The sequence below is a fragment of the Oncorhynchus mykiss genome, chromosome 9, assembly GCF_013265735.2.
Source record: "Oncorhynchus mykiss isolate Arlee chromosome 9, USDA_OmykA_1.1, whole genome shotgun sequence".
NCBI lineage: Eukaryota > Metazoa > Chordata > Actinopteri > Salmoniformes > Salmonidae > Oncorhynchus > Oncorhynchus mykiss.
Window position 1 is genome coordinate 40,773,321 of NC_048573.1, and position 22,165 is coordinate 40,795,485.

General features: G+C 43.8%; 1 protein-coding gene across 2 annotated transcripts in view; it reads right to left on the minus strand.

Annotated features, from left to right (window-relative positions):
* Nucleotides 1-844: 844 nt before the first annotated feature.
* The window catches only part of prkar2aa (protein kinase, cAMP-dependent, regulatory, type II, alpha A), a 43,384-nt gene continuing 22,063 nt past the window's right edge, over nucleotides 845-22,165 (minus strand). Inside the window, exons 2-11 of one of the 2 annotated variants that reach the window (XM_021615686.2) lie at nucleotides 12,741-12,776; nucleotides 12,286-12,422; nucleotides 6,314-6,420; nucleotides 5,374-5,527; nucleotides 4,197-4,298; nucleotides 4,018-4,092; nucleotides 3,840-3,905; nucleotides 3,652-3,660; nucleotides 2,463-2,601; nucleotides 845-1,819 (exon numbers count right to left, since the gene is read on the minus strand). In XM_021615686.2, coding sequence (XP_021471361.1) covers nucleotides 1,695-1,819; nucleotides 2,463-2,601; nucleotides 3,652-3,660; nucleotides 3,840-3,905; nucleotides 4,018-4,092; nucleotides 4,197-4,298; nucleotides 5,374-5,527; nucleotides 6,314-6,420; nucleotides 12,286-12,422; nucleotides 12,741-12,776 — 950 coding nt within the window. In that variant the 3' untranslated portion in view covers nucleotides 845-1,694. The remainder of the gene's footprint in view (nucleotides 1,820-2,462; nucleotides 2,602-3,651; nucleotides 3,661-3,839; nucleotides 3,906-4,017; nucleotides 4,093-4,196; nucleotides 4,299-5,373; nucleotides 5,528-6,313; nucleotides 6,421-12,285; nucleotides 12,423-12,740; nucleotides 12,777-22,165) is intronic. The other variant, XM_021615687.2, reaches the window with a different exon arrangement.

Sequence of the window (22,165 nt, forward strand, 5' to 3'; positions counted from 1 at the left end):
CCTAAATGCATTGCATTTACAGTACAGAATGCAATAAATAATTTGGAGGCCATCTCTGTGAACTCCATCAAAGGCAACATAAATCGTGCTGGTTCGGTAGTCTGTTTCTTAAAGTGCACTGAAACAGACTATTCTAAAGGATGCCTCGACCTCAAGCACTAATCCAGGAACCTTTCTTTCAACATATTTCCAAATATCCAAGACCTAACTGCCAACGTTTATATTCGGTTAAAGGGCAAAGCAATTGTGAAAAAATGTATGCTCTTATAGCCTAATGCCACAACCAATACCTACATTTTCGGGGTTTCACGCTTCTCCCGCTTAAAGTGGGATGCACCGTTCCTGGATCGGTGATCAAACTAATCGGTCTATGGTTCAGTCACTTTCACTGGTCTGCGATCAGGATTTAACCACGTCATGCACTCTGTCGGGAAATACACTAGAAAATCTTTGGCTGTGAGCTCGTTTCCATGTGGGCTCCCGAGTGGTGCAGCGGTCTAAGGCACGTCCCTGGTACTGCAGTCCCTGGTTGGAATCTAGGCTGCGATTGGAAGTCCCATAGTGCGGCGCACAACTGGCTCAGCGTCGTCTGGGGTAGGCCGTTATTGTACATAAGAATTTGTTCTTAATTGAGTTGGCTAGTTAAATAAAGGTATAACAATTGGTCATAGCATATTTTAGAAAACGACAGGAAATAAACCATATAAACTCAGTCATTGGATGATTAAATAGAGGTGACCCCCCCCCCCCCCATATCAAACAATGGCTCTTCTATAATCAGGAAACCATAACATTAAATAAATGTATATTTTCACCCAATACAACCAACACACTGACACAGCAATATAATAAAAATGTTTGCTTTATTCTTATCCAGGACAACTCATTCAGAATGATCAAGGAGAAATAAGCACTAGATTTTTGTTTGACATTGTCGGAGATGGTGCTTTATATCTGAATTGGTCAAAGTAAAACAAAATAATGAATATATAATAATACATTAATCAATACAACATGTGTGGATTAATGATAACAATAGCCCTGAAACGTAGGGTCCTCTGTGGTAATCACCGGCACTAACTGAATCAATCAACAACAGCAGGGGAGCTTTCAGAAAGGACTCAACCCCAAATAAACACTTTTTTATTTAAATCATATTTTATCAAAGCTTCGGTTTATCTTCATAAAATGATTCTAAAACTTCTCTTTAAACCTTTTTACTTTTTTAATTTGCTCTCTTTTTAAATGTATGTTCTTTTTCACCAGGTGTCTGTATTTGAAAGTGTGGGTGGTGCCTGTGTGTGCGCATGGGTCCTTGGCTGAGGTTTGGTGTGTGTGTGTGTGTGTGTGTGTGTGTGCATCTGTGAGAGAAAGGACAAGCCTTCATGTCTGAGTGCACGCGTGTAGTATGTCCTTGCTGTGCTGTGGCGGTGGCAGGGTTGTATCAGCAGGGACATTGCTTTTTCAATTCAAAACAAAGAGGCTGAAGCAGGTTCAAGCAACTGTAAGAGGGCGTGTGATATTTCGGGGTGAGTAGAAAGTGTGTGTACACCTATTAGTGAGCTTATAAAGGAGGGTTGAGCTAGAAAATCTGTGTGTCAGGGTGTACTTATACTATGTAAGTGGTGCGTCTGAATGTGTAGGTATCTTTTCATTCATGTAAATTTGCTTGTGTAAGGCACGGAGAAGGGTGGTCAGTCTCTCAGGTCCATGCTGGAGCCAAACAGAGCTACCAGCTGCTCCTCGTAGTGGGTGATGTTCCTCTTCATGATCTCCTTACAGGAACCCAGCAGACGCTCAAACGCCTGAATGTCTATTACTGAAAAACACAGGAGACAGCATCACTCACACAGCTGCACAACAGATAGTGAATATGACCCAGGTGTCAATCTAACAACCAAACGGAAGCAAACAGGCCGAAACGGGGAGGGACTTCCTGAACTTGTTTCCATGTTCCTTTGCAAAACGCTTCACTATGGTGCGCACTAATGAATATCACCCGGTTGTAGCGTACCCTCCTGGATAGTTTATTTGCGAAGGTTCTTTGCCATGCTTAGCGTAAACACTCCAGACCTTCCAGTCAAAACATTGCAGTAAAACTATAGTGGAGCACGCTAAAGTGAGCAGATATTCTTATTTAATTCATATGACAATGTCAGTACCCTAACCATACGCCTGGAGAATTGTGAGATGTGCAAACACTTTTGAATTCATAAGAGCTGAACATTATCACGAGTACGTCTAAGGGAAACAGCTGTGTAGCTATGCGTTTAGGGGGGAGATATTCATCTACAACACTTGCAAGCCAGTAATTTACCATTAAGAGATTCAGGGAGACACAACAGACAGAAAATCTCTCTCTCTGTCACGCAGATGGACACCCACTCATGTGTGTGTCTGTCAAAATAAACACAAACGCATGCGTGCACACACATATCTGTAAAAGTATGGCGGGGCCTTACCCAAGCACTTGACCTCTCCCACAGCATACACTGATGCAGCGCGGGGCTTGTTGGTGACCAGGGCCAGCTCCCCAAAGTACTGACCCCTGCTACAGCGGGTGATCTCAACCTCCACATTATCCTCCTGGTTCGCCTTTGTCTGGGGGAGAGAGGAGTTTTGTTTTGTGGGGGGGGGGGGGCACAGAAAAGATGATTGGATTTGTTTACTCATATTTGAATAATATGTAGCGGATTCAAAATTATTGGTTGCCGATTCAAATATTCACAAAATTATGTTTTAGCATGGAGCACGAGCACCAAGGAAGCCCAAACATGTTGTGTATAGGCCATGTCTGCTGCAGAGGGACAGAGTCAGACCTGGGTTCAAATATATGGGCATTTTTAATTTAAATACTTATTTTCTGTGTATTTGAGTATTTTCAAATAATGTGGCCAAATCAGAGACAAATAACTTCCTATAGATAGCTGAACAGTTTAAATGCATGGTGTATTTAATATATTTGTATTTTCAAATACACGCCAATACTCTCCAAGTGTACTTTGAAATACATTCCAATATTCAGCTACTTGTAGAAAATCAAAAGACTTCCTTTCTAAGACATTTTGAAAGTAATTGAAATACCCTAACTAGTATTTGAACCCAAGTCTGGACAGAGCCATGAGAAAACTCACTATTGAGAAAAATTACATTACTGATCACGAAAGGGGAAATTTGACTGCAGCAGCTAATACATACAACACCAATTAATACACAATAATGGACATGCAGACAAAGCAGCACACAACGTGTTATGAAAACTAAAATGTTCATATTAAAAAATAATAATAATAAATAAAAAAAACTCATAGCAGAAGGTTGACAGGATCTGGAAATGTGCTGTCTTGCACAGTTCTGTCTTTTATAAAAGTGCTGGAAACAAAATGGTTGGCTCACCATTTACTAAAAAGTTATCAGATGGAGAAGTTATTTGGATGAGAAGGAGTTTTGGCGCCGGTACAGCCAACTAGCGCTAGTTAACGTTAGGAACCATAGCTACGTAGCTAGCTAAAATATAATTTAAAAAACATTTTGTTGATTATGAATGACAAATATTCAGATTCGAATCACAATTGTTTGATTTTTTTCAAAAGGATCACTGTGCTCAACTCGTATTATTCTTCATATTAATATTACAATGATCAGTCATACCATCTTTGTCTTTGGGCGCAGGTGTGTTATGTAGTACATATGAGAAAAAAGGAGAGAGAGAAAAGAAAAAAAACAGGGTGACTTGAACATAAAACAAAGCCTTTTTTATTTTATATTTATTTTTACATTATCTGGTGATGAGGCACAGACAGAAACGAGGGGATGAGAAAAGGAGGAAGTAGACTTACTTTGCTCTTCATCATAATCTTCACTTCTCCAGTCTCCACAATGTAGAAACAATCTGCCCTGTCCCCCTACACCGCAACACAAACCAACAGGGACTGTCACATTTACAACTCTTCCCGGTCGTCATTACAGTAATGCCAAGACAACCTCCAGTACGTTAACAACGGAGAACTGTCCTACCTGCATGATGATGCGTTCTCCATCGGAAAACGTCTTCATTCCTAATACATCCACAATCTTCATCCTCTCGGATAACTAAGAGAGGTAAAAGAGCGGGAGAGAGGTTCGATAAGGAAGCGCCAAGGCAAGGTGGCCATTTCAGTGCTACAATGTATCACTGTCCATCTTCCCCTCCTCACCTCCAGAGACTTCAGTAGAGGCACAGACTCCACAAATTGCTCGTACAGCCTCCTCTTCTTGGCATTGTTCTTCACAATGAGCCTACGGAACGTGGCCCGGTCCTGGTAGTGTCACAGACAGCATCGGTCACGGTCACACAGACAGGCAGGATAACACTCAATCACACCGACATAGCCGGTCTGCGTTTAGCCTATTTCCTTCTTATGTTATACATTTCTAGTGGGGGAAAGTTATGGATAGATCTGCCATCATTTCCTATAATATCCATCTACTAATCTTCTATAACATTTACAATCATCTAATAATATAAACAATAAATCATTAATTCAACTGTTCTAGCGCTATTCATTTACACAAAAGAGTCTTAAAGCTCAAAGAATCTCAAAAGCACCATATCTAAGACGTATCGACGACACATTAAAGACCCACTCCAGCCTCCCTAGCACCTAATGTTTCACTTTTCAAAGACCTGAAATCATTGGCCACTTTAATAAAATGGAACACTAGTCACTTTAATAATGCCACTTTAAAAATGTTTACATTTCTCGCATATGTATATACTGTATTCTATACTATGTATTGCATGTTAGCCTATGCCGTTCTGACATTGCTCATCCATATATTTATATATTCTTATTCCATTCCTTTACTTAGGCTTGTGTGGAAAAGGTATTTGTTGTGGAATTGTTAGGTATTACTTGTTAGATATTGCTGCACTGTCGGAACTAGAAGCACAAGCATTTCGCTACACTCGCATTAACATCTGCTAACCATGTGTATGTGACCAATAACATCTGCTAACCATGTGTATGTGACCAATAACATCTGCTAACCATGTGTATGTGGGGAAAACTGAAACTAGCTGTTATTGGCTGAGAGGTTTGGAGCGCTTTCTTATTGGTCTATTAACTTATTTACTGCCTGATGATGTAGGCCGAAATCACCCCACTAAAAGAGGCTGAACTGGCAACTCCTTGAACTGGCAACTCCTTGAACTGGCAACTTGAATTTCGCAATGGTGTCTAAAAAAAACTCAACTATTTTGCTCAAAACATAATGTATCTCTAATATATGTCCACTGTGTTATTCTCCCTGGTGTCCACAGGGAGGTGCTGTGGTAGAGCACAGCAGTGTGAACTTGAGGTCAAGGGTCAGGGCAGTGTGGGTGTGTCTCACCAGGCCCCAGAGCGCCCCCTCCTGGGTGGCAATAATAGTGGCAGCGCGGGGGGTGTTGTACATCAGTGCCAACTCCCCGAAGCTGCCTTTGTTGTCATACTGCCCCACACACGTCCCTACGCCATCAATCAGTACCACTATGTCATAGATTCCTCTGAAAGAAAGGAGAGAGAGGAAGAGAGAAATAAAAAGAGAGAAAAAAACAGGGGCGAGAGAGTAGAGAGAGACAAAAGAGAAATTAAGAACGGTCTAATAATATTAGAAAACTCAAACATGAGATATTTGGAAACCATGCAGAATACTCTTCATCTACAATAAAGTTGATCACTGATATAAATCTCTCATCAGTAGCTTGGAGCTACAGATGAGTACTATGAGTACTCATCTGTAGCTTGGACCAAGAGTACTACGAGTTCAGTTCTGGGAATTTACTTTGTGGTTGCCGGTGGAGCATTAACTTTGTTTGGGGGGGGGATTAGTATGATGATCACCTGGCCATGTAGGTGACCAAAGGGTTTCCCATGATGCTTTGCAAGGCAGAGCGTAGGGGGGGAATTGGTTTAACATGCTTATGACGTGCATCTAGACCTAAGCCTCCCAGGCTGAGGTACTAGCATGACTGAGGAGGGAGCTTAAGGCGCGGAGAGAATAAGCCCACTCACAGGTTGCCATTTGGGACACAGCCTATTACCGATGTAGCCCACTTCTTTTGACCAAGGCCATATGGGCTCTGGTCAAAAGAAAGTGCACCATATAAAGGGAAAAAAAGGTGCCATTTGGGACACAAACATAGAGGCTAGGCCCAGGACGCACGGCAGACAAAACAACTAGAGGATCATGCCCAAGGGGGGCTTGTTGGAAGATGAGTGGAGGTGTGTTTGTTATGAATGCTGCTTTCTAGTGAATGCCTTGATTGTTAGATAACTACACACACACACACCTCTCGATAACGTAGAAGTTGTCTCCGTCATCTCCCTGGTCGATGACATGCTCCTGGGGCTGTACGCGCAGTTCAAACATGGCGTCCAGGACTTCCGAGAACTGCTCCTGTGAGGGGGAGGACAGGCAGGCAGGAGAGGAGGGGGTGATTAACACCCGCCACCTGCCAAATCCAGCTAGATTTTGGCATTGGCGGGTAGATGTCTATTTCACTAGCCACGTTGGCGGGAGGTCAGGGTTCCACAGTGCATTTCACTCGCATTTGTGAGTTTTACTAAGCATATGGAATTGTTTTAAGATTGTCATACCAAGGATCATTTAGCTATTTGATTTGGAGTTGTAGGCCCCCCTTAAGGTACCAAACAAATATATATTTAAAAAAATATATATTTGATTTGATGTAACAGAATTTGGTCTTACTCTGTGGCAATTTGAGCATGAAAATCTTGGTGGGGCAAACTCGACCAATTTAAAAAACAAAAAAAGGCATGCCAGCAAAGCCACTAGACAACACAACACATTAATTGCACTGTAAATGGTGACAAACGGTGGCCAAAAACTATTAGGGCCTAGATAATGTTCCGACAGCAGAGCTTTCCTTTCAGCACTGTGGAGTGAATCCTTACCACCGCTACACCTTATCAGCTGGGCTTCGTCTGGCAGCGAAACAGCTCATTCAGCCTCATTTACTGCCTTTCTAAAAACCATAGCTGATACGGCTGACATGCTTCAATAAAAATGGTTTCTACTGACTCCTTGTGGATTCGTGTAACTTGATAAGAACCGTGTTCTCCTTCAATAATAAACGAATGCCAACACGACTTTTGAACCGAACCATACACAACCATTACATTTATGTTCAGTAAATTCATAATCTTTGTTTTTATATCATTAACACTTAGAGCTAAGTATAAGCAAGTGCAAGCAAATGAGCTATGACAAGGTAGGCCTGTTCGTTCAGCACTTTTCAAAATGGACACCGACAGAAATTCAGGTAGAGGCCTTAACTTGACTCTTCTTTTAGTCACCACACATAAAGAGAGAAAACACTCAGAAAATATGTCCCAACCAAATCATCACAAAGCAAAAATAAAGATATCACCTATTAGAAAGTCAACAAAAAAATCTAAATAAACTTCAATGCTATTCATCTCTAAACAGACAGTACATGGTGTCAGACAGAACACCGAGGATAACACTGACTAGGTACAGACTCAGTGAGCAATCTGGCTATAGGGACCGGTCATCACAGGCAAACCTGGCTGCCCAGAGAGGACAGGCTGTGCTCACTCTGCTCCAGGGGAGCAGTAGAGATCTTTGTGGGCTATACTCGGCCTTGTCTCAGGATGGTAAATTGGTGGTTGAAGATATCCCTCTAGTGGTGTGGGGGCTGTGCATTGGCAAAGTGGGTGGGGTTATATCCTTCCTGTTTGGCCCTGTCCGGGGGTGTCCTCGGATGGGGCCACAGTGTCTCCTGACCCCTCCTGTCTCAGCCTCCAGTATTTATGCTGCAGTAGTTTATGTGTCGGGGGGCTAGGGTCAGTTTGTTATATCTGGAGTACTTCTCCTGTCCTATTCGGTGTCCTGTGTGAATTTAAGTGTGCTCTCTCAAATTCTCTTTCTCTTTTTTTCTCTCTCTCGGAGGACCTGAGCCCTAGGACCATGCCTCAGGACTACCTGACATGATGACTCCTTGCTGTCCCCAGTCCACCTGGCTGTGCTGCTGCTCCAGTTTCAGCTGTTCTGCCTTATTATTATTGGACCATGCTGGTCATTTATGAACATTTGAACATCTTGGCCATGTTCTGTTATAATCTCCACCCGGCACAGCCAGAAGAGGACTGGCCACCCCACATAGCCTGGTTCATCTCTAGGTTTCTTCCTAGGTTTTGGCCTTTCTAGGGAGTTTTTCCTAGCCACCGTGCTTCTAAACCTGCATTGCTTGCTGTTTGGGGTTTTAGGCTGGGTTTCTGTACAGCACTTTGAGATATCAGCTGATGTACGAAGGGCTATTTAAATACATTTGATTTGATTTGATTTAAAGACAGAGTTGCATTTTCTATTACACTGTGATAAATACTCAGACCTAAGAGAATATTTATTTCCCAAAACTATCAATCAGTACAAAGAATGTTAAAGTATAAAAATGTGAAATTTTATTTAAATATATTTATTGGGTGAAAGCCTAAAATGTGCAGTTTTGGCAGCCAAAATGTGTGTCCTCCTGCCACAACCTGAGGGACAGCCAGTGAAAAGTGCAATGTAACATTTCCCATGTTGGTTTTGTTTTGTTTCTCATATCCTGTCATGTGGCTTCTCAGTCATGTTGAGACGGGTCTACTACTATTGCTTTAATGTATTGTTATTCTCATTAATATTGTTGTTGTAGTTGCTGTTAATGCTAATCACATTTCCACTACTATAACTGATGCCTTATTGCTGTTGGTCTCACAATTGTCTGTTATATGTATACTTTGACAATGTAAGTCATTTAACTTGCCATGTCAATAAAGTCAACTGAATTGATTTGAAAATTGAGAGCGAGAAAGACAGCCTAACATTTGAAGTATTTTATTAGGCCTATGTGGTCTAAAAAGTAAGGAAAATACAATCACGAGGATCCACTTATAGACAATATACCGACGCACAGACAGCGCATTGCGCAAACAAAACAACCCTCGCAATATCAACTGGAATTACATGGGTCCATTACTGAACTTTTCGTTGAAAAATAAATTATTTGGGCTTCCCGAGTGGCGGGGTGGTCTAAGGCACTGCATTGCAGTGCTAGAGGCGTCACTACAGGCCCGGGTTCGATCCAGGGCTGTATCACAACCGGCCGTGATTAAGAGTCCCATAGGGCGGCGCACAATTGGCCCAGCATCGTCCAGGTTAGGGGAGGGTTTGACAGGGCTTGAGAGGATCTGCAGAGAAGGATGGCAGAAACCCCCTGAATAAAGGTGTGCTTAGCATGTAGCGTCAAACTCAAGAAGACTCGAGGATGGAATCGCTGCCAAAGGTGCCACATTCAAGGAGCGGGACCAGGAAGCTTATAAGAAATCCCACTATGCCCTCCGACGAACCATCAAAGGCAAAACATCAATACAGTACTAAGATCGAATTGTACTACACCGGCTCCGACGCTCGTCGGATGTGGCAGGGCTTGCAAACCATTGTCGACTATAAAGGGAAGCACAGCCAAGAGCTGCCCAGTGACACAAGCCTACCGGACGAGCTAAATAACTTCTATGCTCGCTTCGAGGCAAGTAACACTGAAACATGCATGAGAGCATCAGAAGTTCCAGACGACTGCGTGATCACGCTCTCCCCAGCCGATGTGAGTAAGACCTTCAAACAGGTCAACATTCACAAGGCCGCTGGTCCAGACGGATTACCAGGATGTGTACTTCGAGCATGCGCTGACCAACTGGCAAGTGTGTCGTCACTGACATTTTCAACCTCTCCCTGTCTGAATCAGTAATACCAACATGCTTCAAGCAGACCACCATAGTCCCTGTGCCCAAGAACACTAAGGCAACCTGCCTAAATGACTACTGACCCGTAGCACTCACATCTGTACCCATGAAATGCTTTGAAAAGCTGGTCATGGCTCACATCAACATCATTATCCCAAAAACACGAGACAAACTCCAATTTGCATACTGCACCAACAAATCCACAGACGATGCAATCTCTATTGCACTCAACACTGCCCTTTCCCACCTGGACAAAAGGAACACCTATGTGAGAATGCTATTCATTGACTACAGCTCAGCATTCAACACCATAGTGCCCCTCAAAGCTCATCACCAAGCTAAGGACCCTGGGACTAAACACCTCCCTCTGCAACTGAATCCTGGACTTCCTCACGGGCCGCCCCCAGGTGGTGAGGGTAGGCATGCTCAGTGCCCTCCTGTACTCCCTGTTCACTCATGACTGCACGGCCAGGCACGACTCCAACACCATCATTAAGTTTGCTGATAACAACAGAAGGGTAGTGCGTACGGCCCAGTACATCATTGGGGTCAAGCTTCCTGCCATCCAGGACCTTTATACAAGGCAGTGTCAGTGGAAGGCCCTAAAAATTGCCAAAGACTCCAGCCACCCTAGTCATAGAGTGTTCACTCTGCTGCCACACGGCAAGTGGTACCGGAGCGCCAAGTCCAAGATAGGTCCAAGATGCTTCTAAACAGCTTCTACCCCCAAGCCATAATACTCCTGAACAGCTAATGAAATGGCAACCTGGACCATTTGCATTACCCCCCACCCCTTCTAAACTGCTGCTACTCTCTGTTATTATTTATGCATAGTCACTTTAATAACTCTACCTACATGTACAAATTACCTCAATTACGTCGACACCGATGCCCCCGCGTATTGACTCTGTACCGGTACCCCCTGAATATATCCCCGCTATTGTTATGTACTGCTGCTCTTTAATTACTTGTTATTCTTATCTCTTACTTTTTTTGTGGTATTTTCTTAAAACTGTATTGAAGGTTAAGGGCTTGTAAGTAAGCATTTCACTGTTGTATTATGGTGCATGTGACAAATAATATTTGATTTGAAATAATGGGGGCATATAAGCAGACAACGAAAACTCTTACAATATTCAATGACATTTCTCTAAATCAGGCAGTAGGCTACATGTGCACCACCAGGTCAGAACAGTGTATTCTAAGGGTGAGACACATGGGCTACTGACAGCTTACAGCACAACATACACTTAAGTATTACTTTCTTAGCTACAGTATTCATATATCCCTGGAATATTACATCATTTACTGTATGTAGTAGCATACCAGACATATTTTTGGACTTTGCTGTGCTCACTTGAACAGGAAGGTGGCGCAGCGGTCCGCAATGTGGGCAAACTGTCATCAAACGTAGTCAAAGTCTGGCATTCTCTGGATGAAGTCATGCTGGATTGACAGTGTGGCCAATGAATTCCAGCCCATGGTGTCGCGTGTGAATGTTTACCATTTTAAAAAGAGGCCCTTTCAGACGTTTTAAATCCTTAAACCCAGACTTGGACCACACTCCCTCTCCACTGACTAGCAAGCAGGGGAAGCAAAATAGTGATTGCTTTGCGACACTTGCATTTTCCCACTGATTCCTTCCAAACCACTCATTGTTGAATTTGCGATTTCCGACTGGTTGTGTAACGCTTATGGCCAATGGCCGATGAGCACCGATACGTTTTATCTATATTTTCTCTTCATACGAGAAGGATTGGAAAGGGTTTGCCAGTAGATTGTCGACGTGATTCACGATGACTGCTAGCTAAGATTTTGAAAGTATGATGTTGACATGATCAGTCCAATCAAAGCTACGGTAGATATGTGATTTGAAGTAATATTCTCTGAAATGTCTGTCCTATACCTTTTATTGTTTTTGATGTATTTAACCACTTTAGGCACCAAACTATCTATACATCAATTAAAAAAAATTAAAAACTAGTACCTAGCTACCTTCTGAATAGTCTTGTAAGAGGTCCTAGAGCAAAACAACCGACATGTATGCGTTTGTGAGAGACTCGCCTTTCCGTAGAGTGACGCTTCTGGGGGGGGGCGGTGGCATCGTGCAACAAAAAAAAAATGATACAATCTCTAGCTAAAACTGACGGATTTTGATGCCGATGATTTATTATGCTAATTGCTTCCACTTCTCGGGGGTTATTGACAGAAGGTGTGAGTTGTGCCCGTCTGGCAGCTTGTGTATTACTGTGTGTTACCGAGTGTACCAGGAAATAAACCAACTAAAGAGCAGTAACCCTTTATCCCAAAAGACTGAACGATTCATTTCAATGCTTTAGAATTGAACGAGTGTTCTATTAGGTTGTGAATGTGCTGACGTGAAACTACAACCTATTAGAACAGAAGGGCATGAGACTGTGTAGCTCATCGTAGACTGGAATAAAGTGAAGGAGTTTCCTGTCACTGTGGTTACGGCGCGTCTGCCTCGTCTTCATACCTGTTCCAGGGTCTTGAACAGTAGAATATCTTTGCAGGCGTCCTGCAGCCGGCAGCGCTGCTCGTCTGTTTTGGGATGCACCACCCTCGGCTCCTCCACCTCGTCATCGTCATCTGGGTTGAAGGCCTCCGCGCACACTAGTGGGGGAACACTTAGATTGTAACACAACACCAAGTCATAGTAAGGCATTCCTCACTGTGCTAGTCACAACGAGGGAACACATTGTAAAGCACACTTCAGGGGACTAATACCAGTGTGACACACCTTGAGAAGTTATCAGCATATAGTGTGATACACCAAGACAACCAGTAGTAACTTAGTGTCAACACCAAGGAGGCATTCAGAGGGCCGGTAAGATTACACCAGAGCAAAGATCTCCAGCTACACCTACTTAACATGCAAAACGTTGCCGCTGCAGATTACATTAGGGAGTAGTGACGTCAAACAGAACTCACCTGACACTCTGCGGTTGTATCTGCTTGGGGGAGGGGCTGGAGGGAAAGAGAGAGGGAGAGTTAGCAGTGAACACTCTCTCCTGTTCACAGTTCACACGTCGCTGCAACTGTAGAGCCTGTGGTTCCGACCTCTGACATAAGTGCTAGCAGAGCGCTCTCGAACCCGGCAGAGAGAAACAACTCAAACACATGAAAGGAGACCCGACACGCATACATTTATGTATTCACACTCTACACTGCTATAAAGACAGACAAAATACAAAAATCACACAAAAGAAGAAAGCACACCACCAAACCCACACATTTCCCAAATTCCCAACGCACAGCCTGTTGCGTGGGTGTCTTAGACGCAGACTCCTAGGGCTGTGACAGTAGGGTCGGACAGACAGAGGAACATGGATTGCCTGGAAGGCCAGTGTTGATCATGAATATGTATCCAGTGTACTCCGGTTGTGAATATTAATGTTTAATGAGTGAATGGAGGAACGCTCCTATAGAGAGAAAGATAGAGGCTTGTGATGCGAGTGTGTGTACTGTGGGGTCCGTGAGGAGGTGGGGGTGGGGGGGCAAATGACAGGACAGTGTCAATACCACAGCCCAGGGTTCCCATCCTCTGTCTCCCTTCACACTCTATTACCAAGCTGTCAGCAACCATTAACTGGGCCATGTGAACGCAGGCCCGACGTAGAGGCACACATTTCAACCCCCTCACCTTCCCCTTCCTCATTGGGACACACTTCATTTCACACTTTTATCCCCTAGGGCCCACGGTCTACAGCTTAAAGACGTCCTCCAGCTCTTTTGTGAAAAGCAATGTCCCAAGTATAAATACAGTAAAGTACACACACTTAGTTGCACTCTTAAACTCCTGGATCATTCCGCCTGTAGTTTTGAAAGTGGTGCTCCCGAGCCAAAAGTGGCCCCGTCACCCACTTCGTACGATGTTACGTCCTACAATTTCATTTTCTGCAAATCGGTACTATACATTTGTACGGCTTGTGGGAACAATAGAGGAGCAAGAGAGAACAAAAGAGGGAAAAGGTCCAACCCCCAGGGTTAACACCCTCCACCCAAATGTGGGTAGAGACATTGTTGGGTAAGACGTCAGCGAGTGGTCACAGAGCATTTGGGAACATTTCAAATGTATTTTTATCCAAAGCCCACATTGGTTGAATTGACCCAAAAATACTATGTCCTCATGTTTCTTGGCTAGTTACATAGTTTTGTTCACACGCTAGGTTGTTTTTCCAATATTAGTTTGTGTTTTCTGCAACTGCCTGTTGTGATGATCCTCTGACAGACACAGAATGCCCTGTTACCATGGCAAATGCCCACCCCTTAAAATGGGCATCAAAACATTGTCCTCTCACCTAATGACTCAAATATTTGAGAGTACATTGAGATTGATTGAGCATGGACCACTCCATAAAAAAAAACATTTCATTCCTCATTAAAAAAACCTCCCAAATACTTCCATTGTGCTCATAAAAGGGTCGGTACCTTATCGTTTCTTGATGCTCATTTGTAGAACTGTTTCTGTTTTTACTATTGTACCTAAATTATTTCGTTTGACATATTCAGGTCCCAAAAATGAAGTTGAGCAAGAAACCACATTACTACTTCTTACTAGCAATATTACAAAGCATTCTCATCCTTTAGTGATTTTTTTGTGCATTTTTTTCTTTCTTTCTACCTGCCACGGTGCCTAGTTCATTTCCTACCCTGCCCATGAGGATACCTGGAACACCTACTGAGATGATACCTGGAAGACCTACTGAGATGATACCTGGAACACCTACTGAGATGATACCTGGAACACCTACTGAGATGACACCTGGAACACCTACTGAGATGTGCCTTTTCTTAAGGGCAATTCCACGGTAACAGAGCGATGCTGAGACATTAAAATGCATGTCAAACAAAAAAACAATGATTGTAATTGTATGGTTTGCAAAGTTAAACAATTTCCACGGAAAAGTTAACAAAACACACATTTGCTTGAAGAACAGTGCAGACGCAAAGTTGGGTAACAGAACTACGGTTTGTGCGGTCATTCTGTTAGCAAACCTTGCATCTGCACTGTTCTTCAAGTAAATGTGTTTTTATAACATTTTCAGTGAACATTTTTTAAGTTGTCCTTGTGCATAGAGTTGTATGGTTTGTTTAACTATACAATCTTTGGTTGTAAAGTATAGACTTTTAAATGAAAAATCAGAGTCAGCGTCACTCTGCTACCATGGAATTGCCAATAAGTAAATCAGTTGATAAATAAGGTGAAAAGGAGACTGGAGTAGGACCTTAATTCTTGCCGTTGCCCTAGATCTGTCCGTCTTCAGGACAGTCAGTGACACATCTGGGCCCGTACATTTCAAGTGTCTCAGAGTAGGAGTGCTGATCTAGGATCAGGTCCCCTCGTCCATGTAGATTAGATTAGTTTATTAGTCACCTGCAGGGTACAGTGAAATTGTTATGCTACGAGTGCCAACAGTGCAGGCCCATTTAAAACAAAAACAAAAAAATCACATTCATTGTGATCCGAAAGGCAAAACTGATCAGCGATCAGCTCATCTTACCAAACCGTGAGCACTGACTGAGTAGAATTGGATTTGAGGAAATATAGGCATGACTAAGCTACTTAAAATAAAAATGTAAAAAAAGTTATTTCACTTCAGTTAAATAAATTCACGGCCAGAGTGGCCTTTGCCTGAATCTGGCACAAAGGGCATCAGCTCGCCAGGCATAAAGTTAAATAAGTGATTCATCATGTGAAAGCTGAAACAGCAGGCTAGTTCTAGGCTACTTTATGTGTTTTCAATCTGTATCGTTTATGTGTATTGATTTATATTAACATAATGGTTGTTTCAGGGTGTCATAATCATTATACTAAAGTGCATTTCTGGGAACGAGTGTAGACTAAGTGTGCCATTGTGCAAGGACATGTGTATTTGCGTGTGCTGCGGGGTTTGTAAGGAGAGTGTGTGAAGTGCTCTCGCCTGTCGTCACGTATGGGGGATATCAAGTGCCTGAAGTTGCCTTGACAACAAAACACAAGGAAGACCTCATTGCCATAACAACCCCCCTCCCTTTCCCTCCTGAAACTACCTCTTCCTAAATGCCAGATTAACCCTCTATCTAACCCGGTATTTTCCCCCTCTATCACAATAGCAATTCATATGCTGCGCTGGCTGACGTCTAAATTGATTTCTATTACACGTTATCACTGTCTGCTTGCCCTGCTAATTGCAGCTAGAGCTGAAGATGATCAACGTGGCACTGCTCTACTCAGCCTGCCCATGTGAGAGAGCAGAGGAGAAGGGGAGCAGTCAGAGAGCAGTTCCAAACAAAGAAACGTCGGTGTGAGTGGTTTGTTGCATCCCACTCTTGTGTACAGAGCATAAACAAAATGGTGATAACGGATAGTGCGAATATTGACCAGACTGGCTGTGTACGGACTGTCCTGCTGTTAGTTGAGTAGGCTTCCCTCACCCTCCCTCAGTGTTGCTTTCTCACCTCTCAATCCCCACTCCCACTCATTATTTGTCAGTCTCTCGCTCTCCCTCTTTGTCCATTTCTTCCTCTCTCGCTCTCTCCCCCCCCTCCCTGTTTATCTTTCACGTACTCTTCCCCCCCCCTCTCCGGTGTTATAGTCAAGGCCTGTCTGATAAGCACGGGGTCATATGAAGAGTTGCCCGGGGAGGGAGCGGTGCGCCTCACGTGTCTCCTCGGCAACCACAAGCTCAGAGGGCGTGGCTTCGTAGATGGAGTGGAACATTACAAACGGGGGGGGGGGGGGGGGGGGTGGTCATCAAACATGGGTACAGTTAGTGGTTGGTTGTTCTCGCTGGCTGCGTCCTTACCAGATTCTATGATCTCACAACGCCTGGACGAGTGTTTATCTCTTGGCACCACATGAACACGACAGAGCATTATCTTATATGCGCAGACAGAGCGACTGTTAATAAAGACAGGACTGTGAAGTAGCAACCAGTGTCAATGGGTTGATCAGGAACACACAAGGACATTAAGAAGGGAAATGTTGTTGTGAGGCTGTAGGGAAAGAGACTAGGAGGGGACGGGGGGTTAAGTCAGAACACGCTCTGTTGGCATACTGTTGTGGTTAGAGCACCGCGGAGACAGGGCAGGATAGGGGCATCCGTGTCTCCAAACCAACATGGCCGACCTTGCCAATGGGGCAAAGCCAGCCATGAAAGCAGTAGGGAGAACAGAGGCGGCTAGGCTGGCTGGGAGCTCTCTCGCGCTCTCAGATACTGCCAAAGCTGTATACGACTGTAAAAGAGTCTATTGTAGTCAAGGCTGTCACACTACTCAGATGATCAGATCTCACAATGCCTGGAGAAGTGTATAATGACTACAGGAACCACTACATTAACAAGATTTATACAATGGCACTGTTAAACTCTTCATTCTAAAAAGTGTACATTATCTCCTTATAACGCACGGTATAATTAAATGTTCAATTTTTGAGCTGCTTTTGAAAGCAAAAGTCGAATTGAAAACATTATTGGTGAATTCGATTTTCATAATAGCAAGCTAGGATGACGGTTTGGTTAGCGATGCTAGCAAGTCTTTTTGGTTACCAAGGCAGCTAATGTAAGTAAACTTGCTAGCTACTTCGATGGATGTTGTCACATTTCTATTGGCAAATCAATACATTTCTAGCAGCAAAGTTTGCCGACGACACACCAACAACGATGAGACAATGTGGTGCCAGGATAACAACCTCTCCCTCAACATGATCAAGACAAAGGAGATGATTGTGGACTACAGGAAAAGGAGGACCGAGCACGCCCCCATTCTCATCGACAGGGCTGTAGTGGAGCAGGTTGAGAGCTTCAAGTTCCTTGGTGTCCACATCACCAACGAACTGTCATGGTCCAAAAACACCAAGACAGTCGTGAAGAGGGCACAACAAAACCTATTCCCCCTCAGGAGACTGAAAAGATTTGGCATGGGTCCTCAGATCCTCAAAATGTTTTATAGCTGCACCATTGAGAGCATGATTGCATCACTGCCTGGTATGGCAACTGCTCAGCCGCCGACCGTAAGGCGCTACAGAGGGTAGTGCGTACGGCCCAGTATATCACTGGGGCCAAGCCTCCTGCCATCCAGGACCTCTATGCCAGGCAGTGTCAGAGGAAGGTCCTAAAAATGGCCAAAGACTCCAGCCATCCTAGTCATAGACTGTTCTCTCTGCTACCGCACGGCAAGCAGTACCGGAGCGCAAGTCTAGGTCCAAAAGGCTTCTTCCCCCCAAGCAATAAGACTCCTGAACATCTAACCAAATGGCTACCCGGACTATTTGCATTGACCCCACCCATTTTTACACTGCTGCAACTCATTTATTATCCATGCAGTCACTTTACCTCTACCTACATATTACCTCAAATACCTTGACTAACCAGTGCCCCCGCACATCGACTCTGTACCCGTACCCCCTGTAAATAGCCTCGTTACTGTTATTTTATTGTTGCTCTTTAATTATTAGCACTTTTTTAAAATTCCATTTTCTTCTTTTATTGTTTATTTAGTAAAAACGTTAACTTATTTTTTTATCTTAAAACTGCATTGTTGGTTAAGGGATAGTAAGTAAGCGTTTCACTGTAAGGTCTACACCGGTTGTATTCGGCGCATGTGACTAATAAAATTGGATTTGAAATATGTTCATTTATAGCCATGGTATAAAAAGGCATAATCAACTCCAGGGCTCTATGCGTTCCCTGGAAAAGAATGCAACTCCGTGGAAGGTCAGTTCCACTCTGCTAACGCGTCTTGGGAACACACCTTCCGCATCATGCACTATTTTCCAGGGAACGCATAGCCCCTCGTTGATTATCCCTTACTTAGCCCATAGCCTATGGATTAAGATAACTTATGAGATACGCGGCAACACAGCGGCAATAGACGAGCTGGAAGGCAAGCCATTGGCTGCGTCTGAAATGGGTATCCATTACCCCCCCCCCCAAAAAAAAAACTAAATCAGCCATACTGAATAGGGTGCCACTTCGGACGCAGAACTGGTTGTGTCTGCAAGCTTGTTGCTAATGCTCCTCTGTGCGGATGCTGGACATCTGCTAAGCTGATTGCTTTGACACAACCTCTTAACCGGTGATCAGTGAGGCCCAAGCCAAAAGGAGACAAGGTTAGCCTTACCCTCATACTTCACTATGTTACTCTGTTATACACACGCATGCACTCACTGACTCTCTCAAGAGGGCACAGCTGTGTGTGTGTTTCCCCTGTACGTTTATAGCCCTGTCACTTTTTTATTTATTTATTTAGCCAGGATAGTCTACTCGGTAACAATTGCCACTGTTTAACAGCGAGTCCTGTCCAATTTCAGCCCTGCTGTTTTTCCTCACATACACACACACATCTGTGTTTAATGCATACGTCTTCCAAAACAGGCCTGACGATGATGGGTCAAGGAAGGTTGCGGTTGGCTTCATTCACCCTTATAGTCCTCTGTGCTATCAATAATGTTCTGCATTTAGACGTCACCAGTCAATGTGGCCCCTCCCCAAAGTGCACCGCTCAGCACTTGACAGCACTGTATAGACCAGTCACTAGGCTGAGTAAATCCAGTCACACCCACAGTCTAATCCGCCATTTTCCCTGAACAGCAAGGCGGCGGCGTGGCGAGGAAGCGTGGATAAGTGATCATGGCGAGTGAATATGCACCGTGTTTTGCGTTTCACGCTGCTTCAGAAACCTCCCGTCATGTGAGAGTCATCTGTGTACACAAAAGCCAGTGATAAATTGTTGTTTCGCTACCAAATTGTAGAGGCCCTGGACACGCTACAACGAGCCATGCTAAGCAAGGACTGTTGAAAATGATTTGACATTTTTGGTCATTTAGCAGACTAAGAGCAACTTAAAGTTCATTCATCTTGAGGTAGCTAGCTAGGTGGGACAACCACATATCACAGTAAGTACATTTTTCCTCAATAAAACTTGGCTCCCAGGAAAATCAGCGATAGTAAGAAAGAAAAAAGAAAAGTCAGCTAGTAAGGGGAAAAATGTATGGTATGTCGGTGAAATTGCTAGGGCAGGCCAAATGCTGGGAAAACATGTACTCAACGGCCTACTTGTCCCACAGCCACCACAAGTTTACCACGGTGTGACAGAGAACATTACACATTACACACACATTCCACACACAGGCTGTTCCAATTTCTGCTCTTTGCGAGAGGATTTCCACTACAAACCGGAGTACAAGAGATAACTCCGAATTTTCAGCTCGTCTTCAACTGTTGTACTCATGGAAATTAGTCATAAAAAAAATATATATATATATTATTTTTTTTTATCTCCCCGTGCCTTTTCCCGGCTTTCCCTCTCTCCCTGTCAATCTGCCTCCTTTACTATGCCCAACGCTCGCTCTTCGTCACTACACATTTCCCTCCCCTATCTAACTCTCCCTCTCCAGACTAAAGTCCTTAAAAGGAAGTGGCCCTGTCCTGTTTAGTGCTTGCGATGTTAACCCCTTCATGTCGGAGAGGTCTGGGTGCCAATTTTATGGCAGATGCACTAGCTAGGACTTTGGCCAAAGATGTAACAACTCCACATTGGTAGACTAGAGCCTAAGTCAAGTGGAAGCTTGTTGCGTGGGCAGAGAAACAGCAGCGACGCATTCGAGGGTCTAGAGACTGCCATGTTCAAACTTAGTCCTGGTGGTGGTGACAAACAGCACTGACTCACATGTGCCCATTTACAGTAACAGCCTTTCTACTGGTGTTTAAACTTCACAATTGAAAGCTTGTAAACCAGTGGTCACCAACCGGTCGATCACGATGGACTGGTCGATCGCCAAGGCATTCCTAGGTGATCACCAAACATTTCTGTAAAAAAAAACAACAACGATAAAGCCTTACGTTAACATTTTTATATTTGGTTTCGGGGGCCGTTGGCAGAGGGTGCACTTGATTCAGCAACCCTAACGACGGGAACGCAAAGTGTTCCCATTTTTAACCATTTCATGCGTCCGAAGGTAGAACACCGCCTGCCCGGCAGGCCCAGAGAGCGAATCAAGTGCACCTACAGGCCTACCGCTGGCCAATCAGGTAGCTCAGATCACCGTGCCCGCACAGTTCCCTCGAGCCATAGACTGCTTTTTTTTTTTTTACAGAGTGCACAGCATAGTTGATATTGTGAGATTTCAAAAACATCAAAACCGGTTGTTGACCACCGGTTAACAAGCTTTCAAATTGTGAAGTTGAAACACCAGTAGAAAGGCTGTGTTACTGTAAATGGGCACATGTGAGCCGGTGCTGTGTGTGTTACCAACACCAGAGAGCGAAGCACGGCTCTTTTTATGAGTAACTTCATGTTGAAGTTGTTATTCAGCACTGTCAACACTTTATTCAACACTTTCATAAGCCATAAAATGTGCGTTCTCCCTACAACGTGCGCTACAGTGCTTCGATAAGCTTGCATTTTTATTAGCGGCTTGTCGCTTTTATATGGAGCAATATTTCACTTTCTGTGGAAATCGGATTAACAACATGAATTGGTGCACGAGGCAGAAATAATGCATCAGCTGGGAGACTGTGTCCCCTTTTCTCAGTGAAGGGAGAGAGAGCAGAGGGACGGTGAGCCTCACCGTTGCTCCCTCCCTCCCCTCAGACACTGGCCCTCAGTCCAGTAAAAAAAATTATAGTAATTACGCTCACTCAGCTAAGGAACACCTGCTCTTTCCATGACAGACTGACCAGGTGAATTCAGGGGAAAGCTATGATCCCTTATTGATGTCACTTGTTAAATCCACTTCAAAATCAGTGTCGATGAAGGGGAGGAGACAGGTTAAAGATTCACTACGCAGAAATCGCTCTGACATTTCCTGGTTGCTAAAATTGTATATAGTTCCGCTAATTTCAGTTTGTGACAAAACAAGCTAGGAGTGGAGAGAGTCATTGTACCATCTATACTGCTGTGAAATACCTTTTCCATAACCAAAAATATAGTATTTTCAGCTGTTTGAAGTTGGTGTACCAAACCGAAAGTAAAAGCTGCAAAACTGAAACTTATGAACGGGAAGCATAGAAATAACGCACATAGAACAGATCTACCTCGTCATAGACTGGCTTTCATTGAGAATGACAGATCTATAACTACATTTGGTCGGGTCGCCCAAAAAGTTACATATTGCAGCTTTAAAGAAGGATTTTTAAGCCTTAAGATGTGGATTGTGTAGGTTTGCCATTCAGAGGGTGAACGGGCAAGACAAAAGATTGAAGTGCCTTTGATAGAGCCCTAGGTGGGTATGGGATATAGTGCTTCATAAGCTGTTCATTCAATTGTGGGGTTTGAATAGTGTGAGAAGACAACATATTTGGTGAGAATCACAACATAGGGTACAAAACAAATTCTAGCTCTTAAAGGGGCAGTAGCCTACAACGGGTGTATAA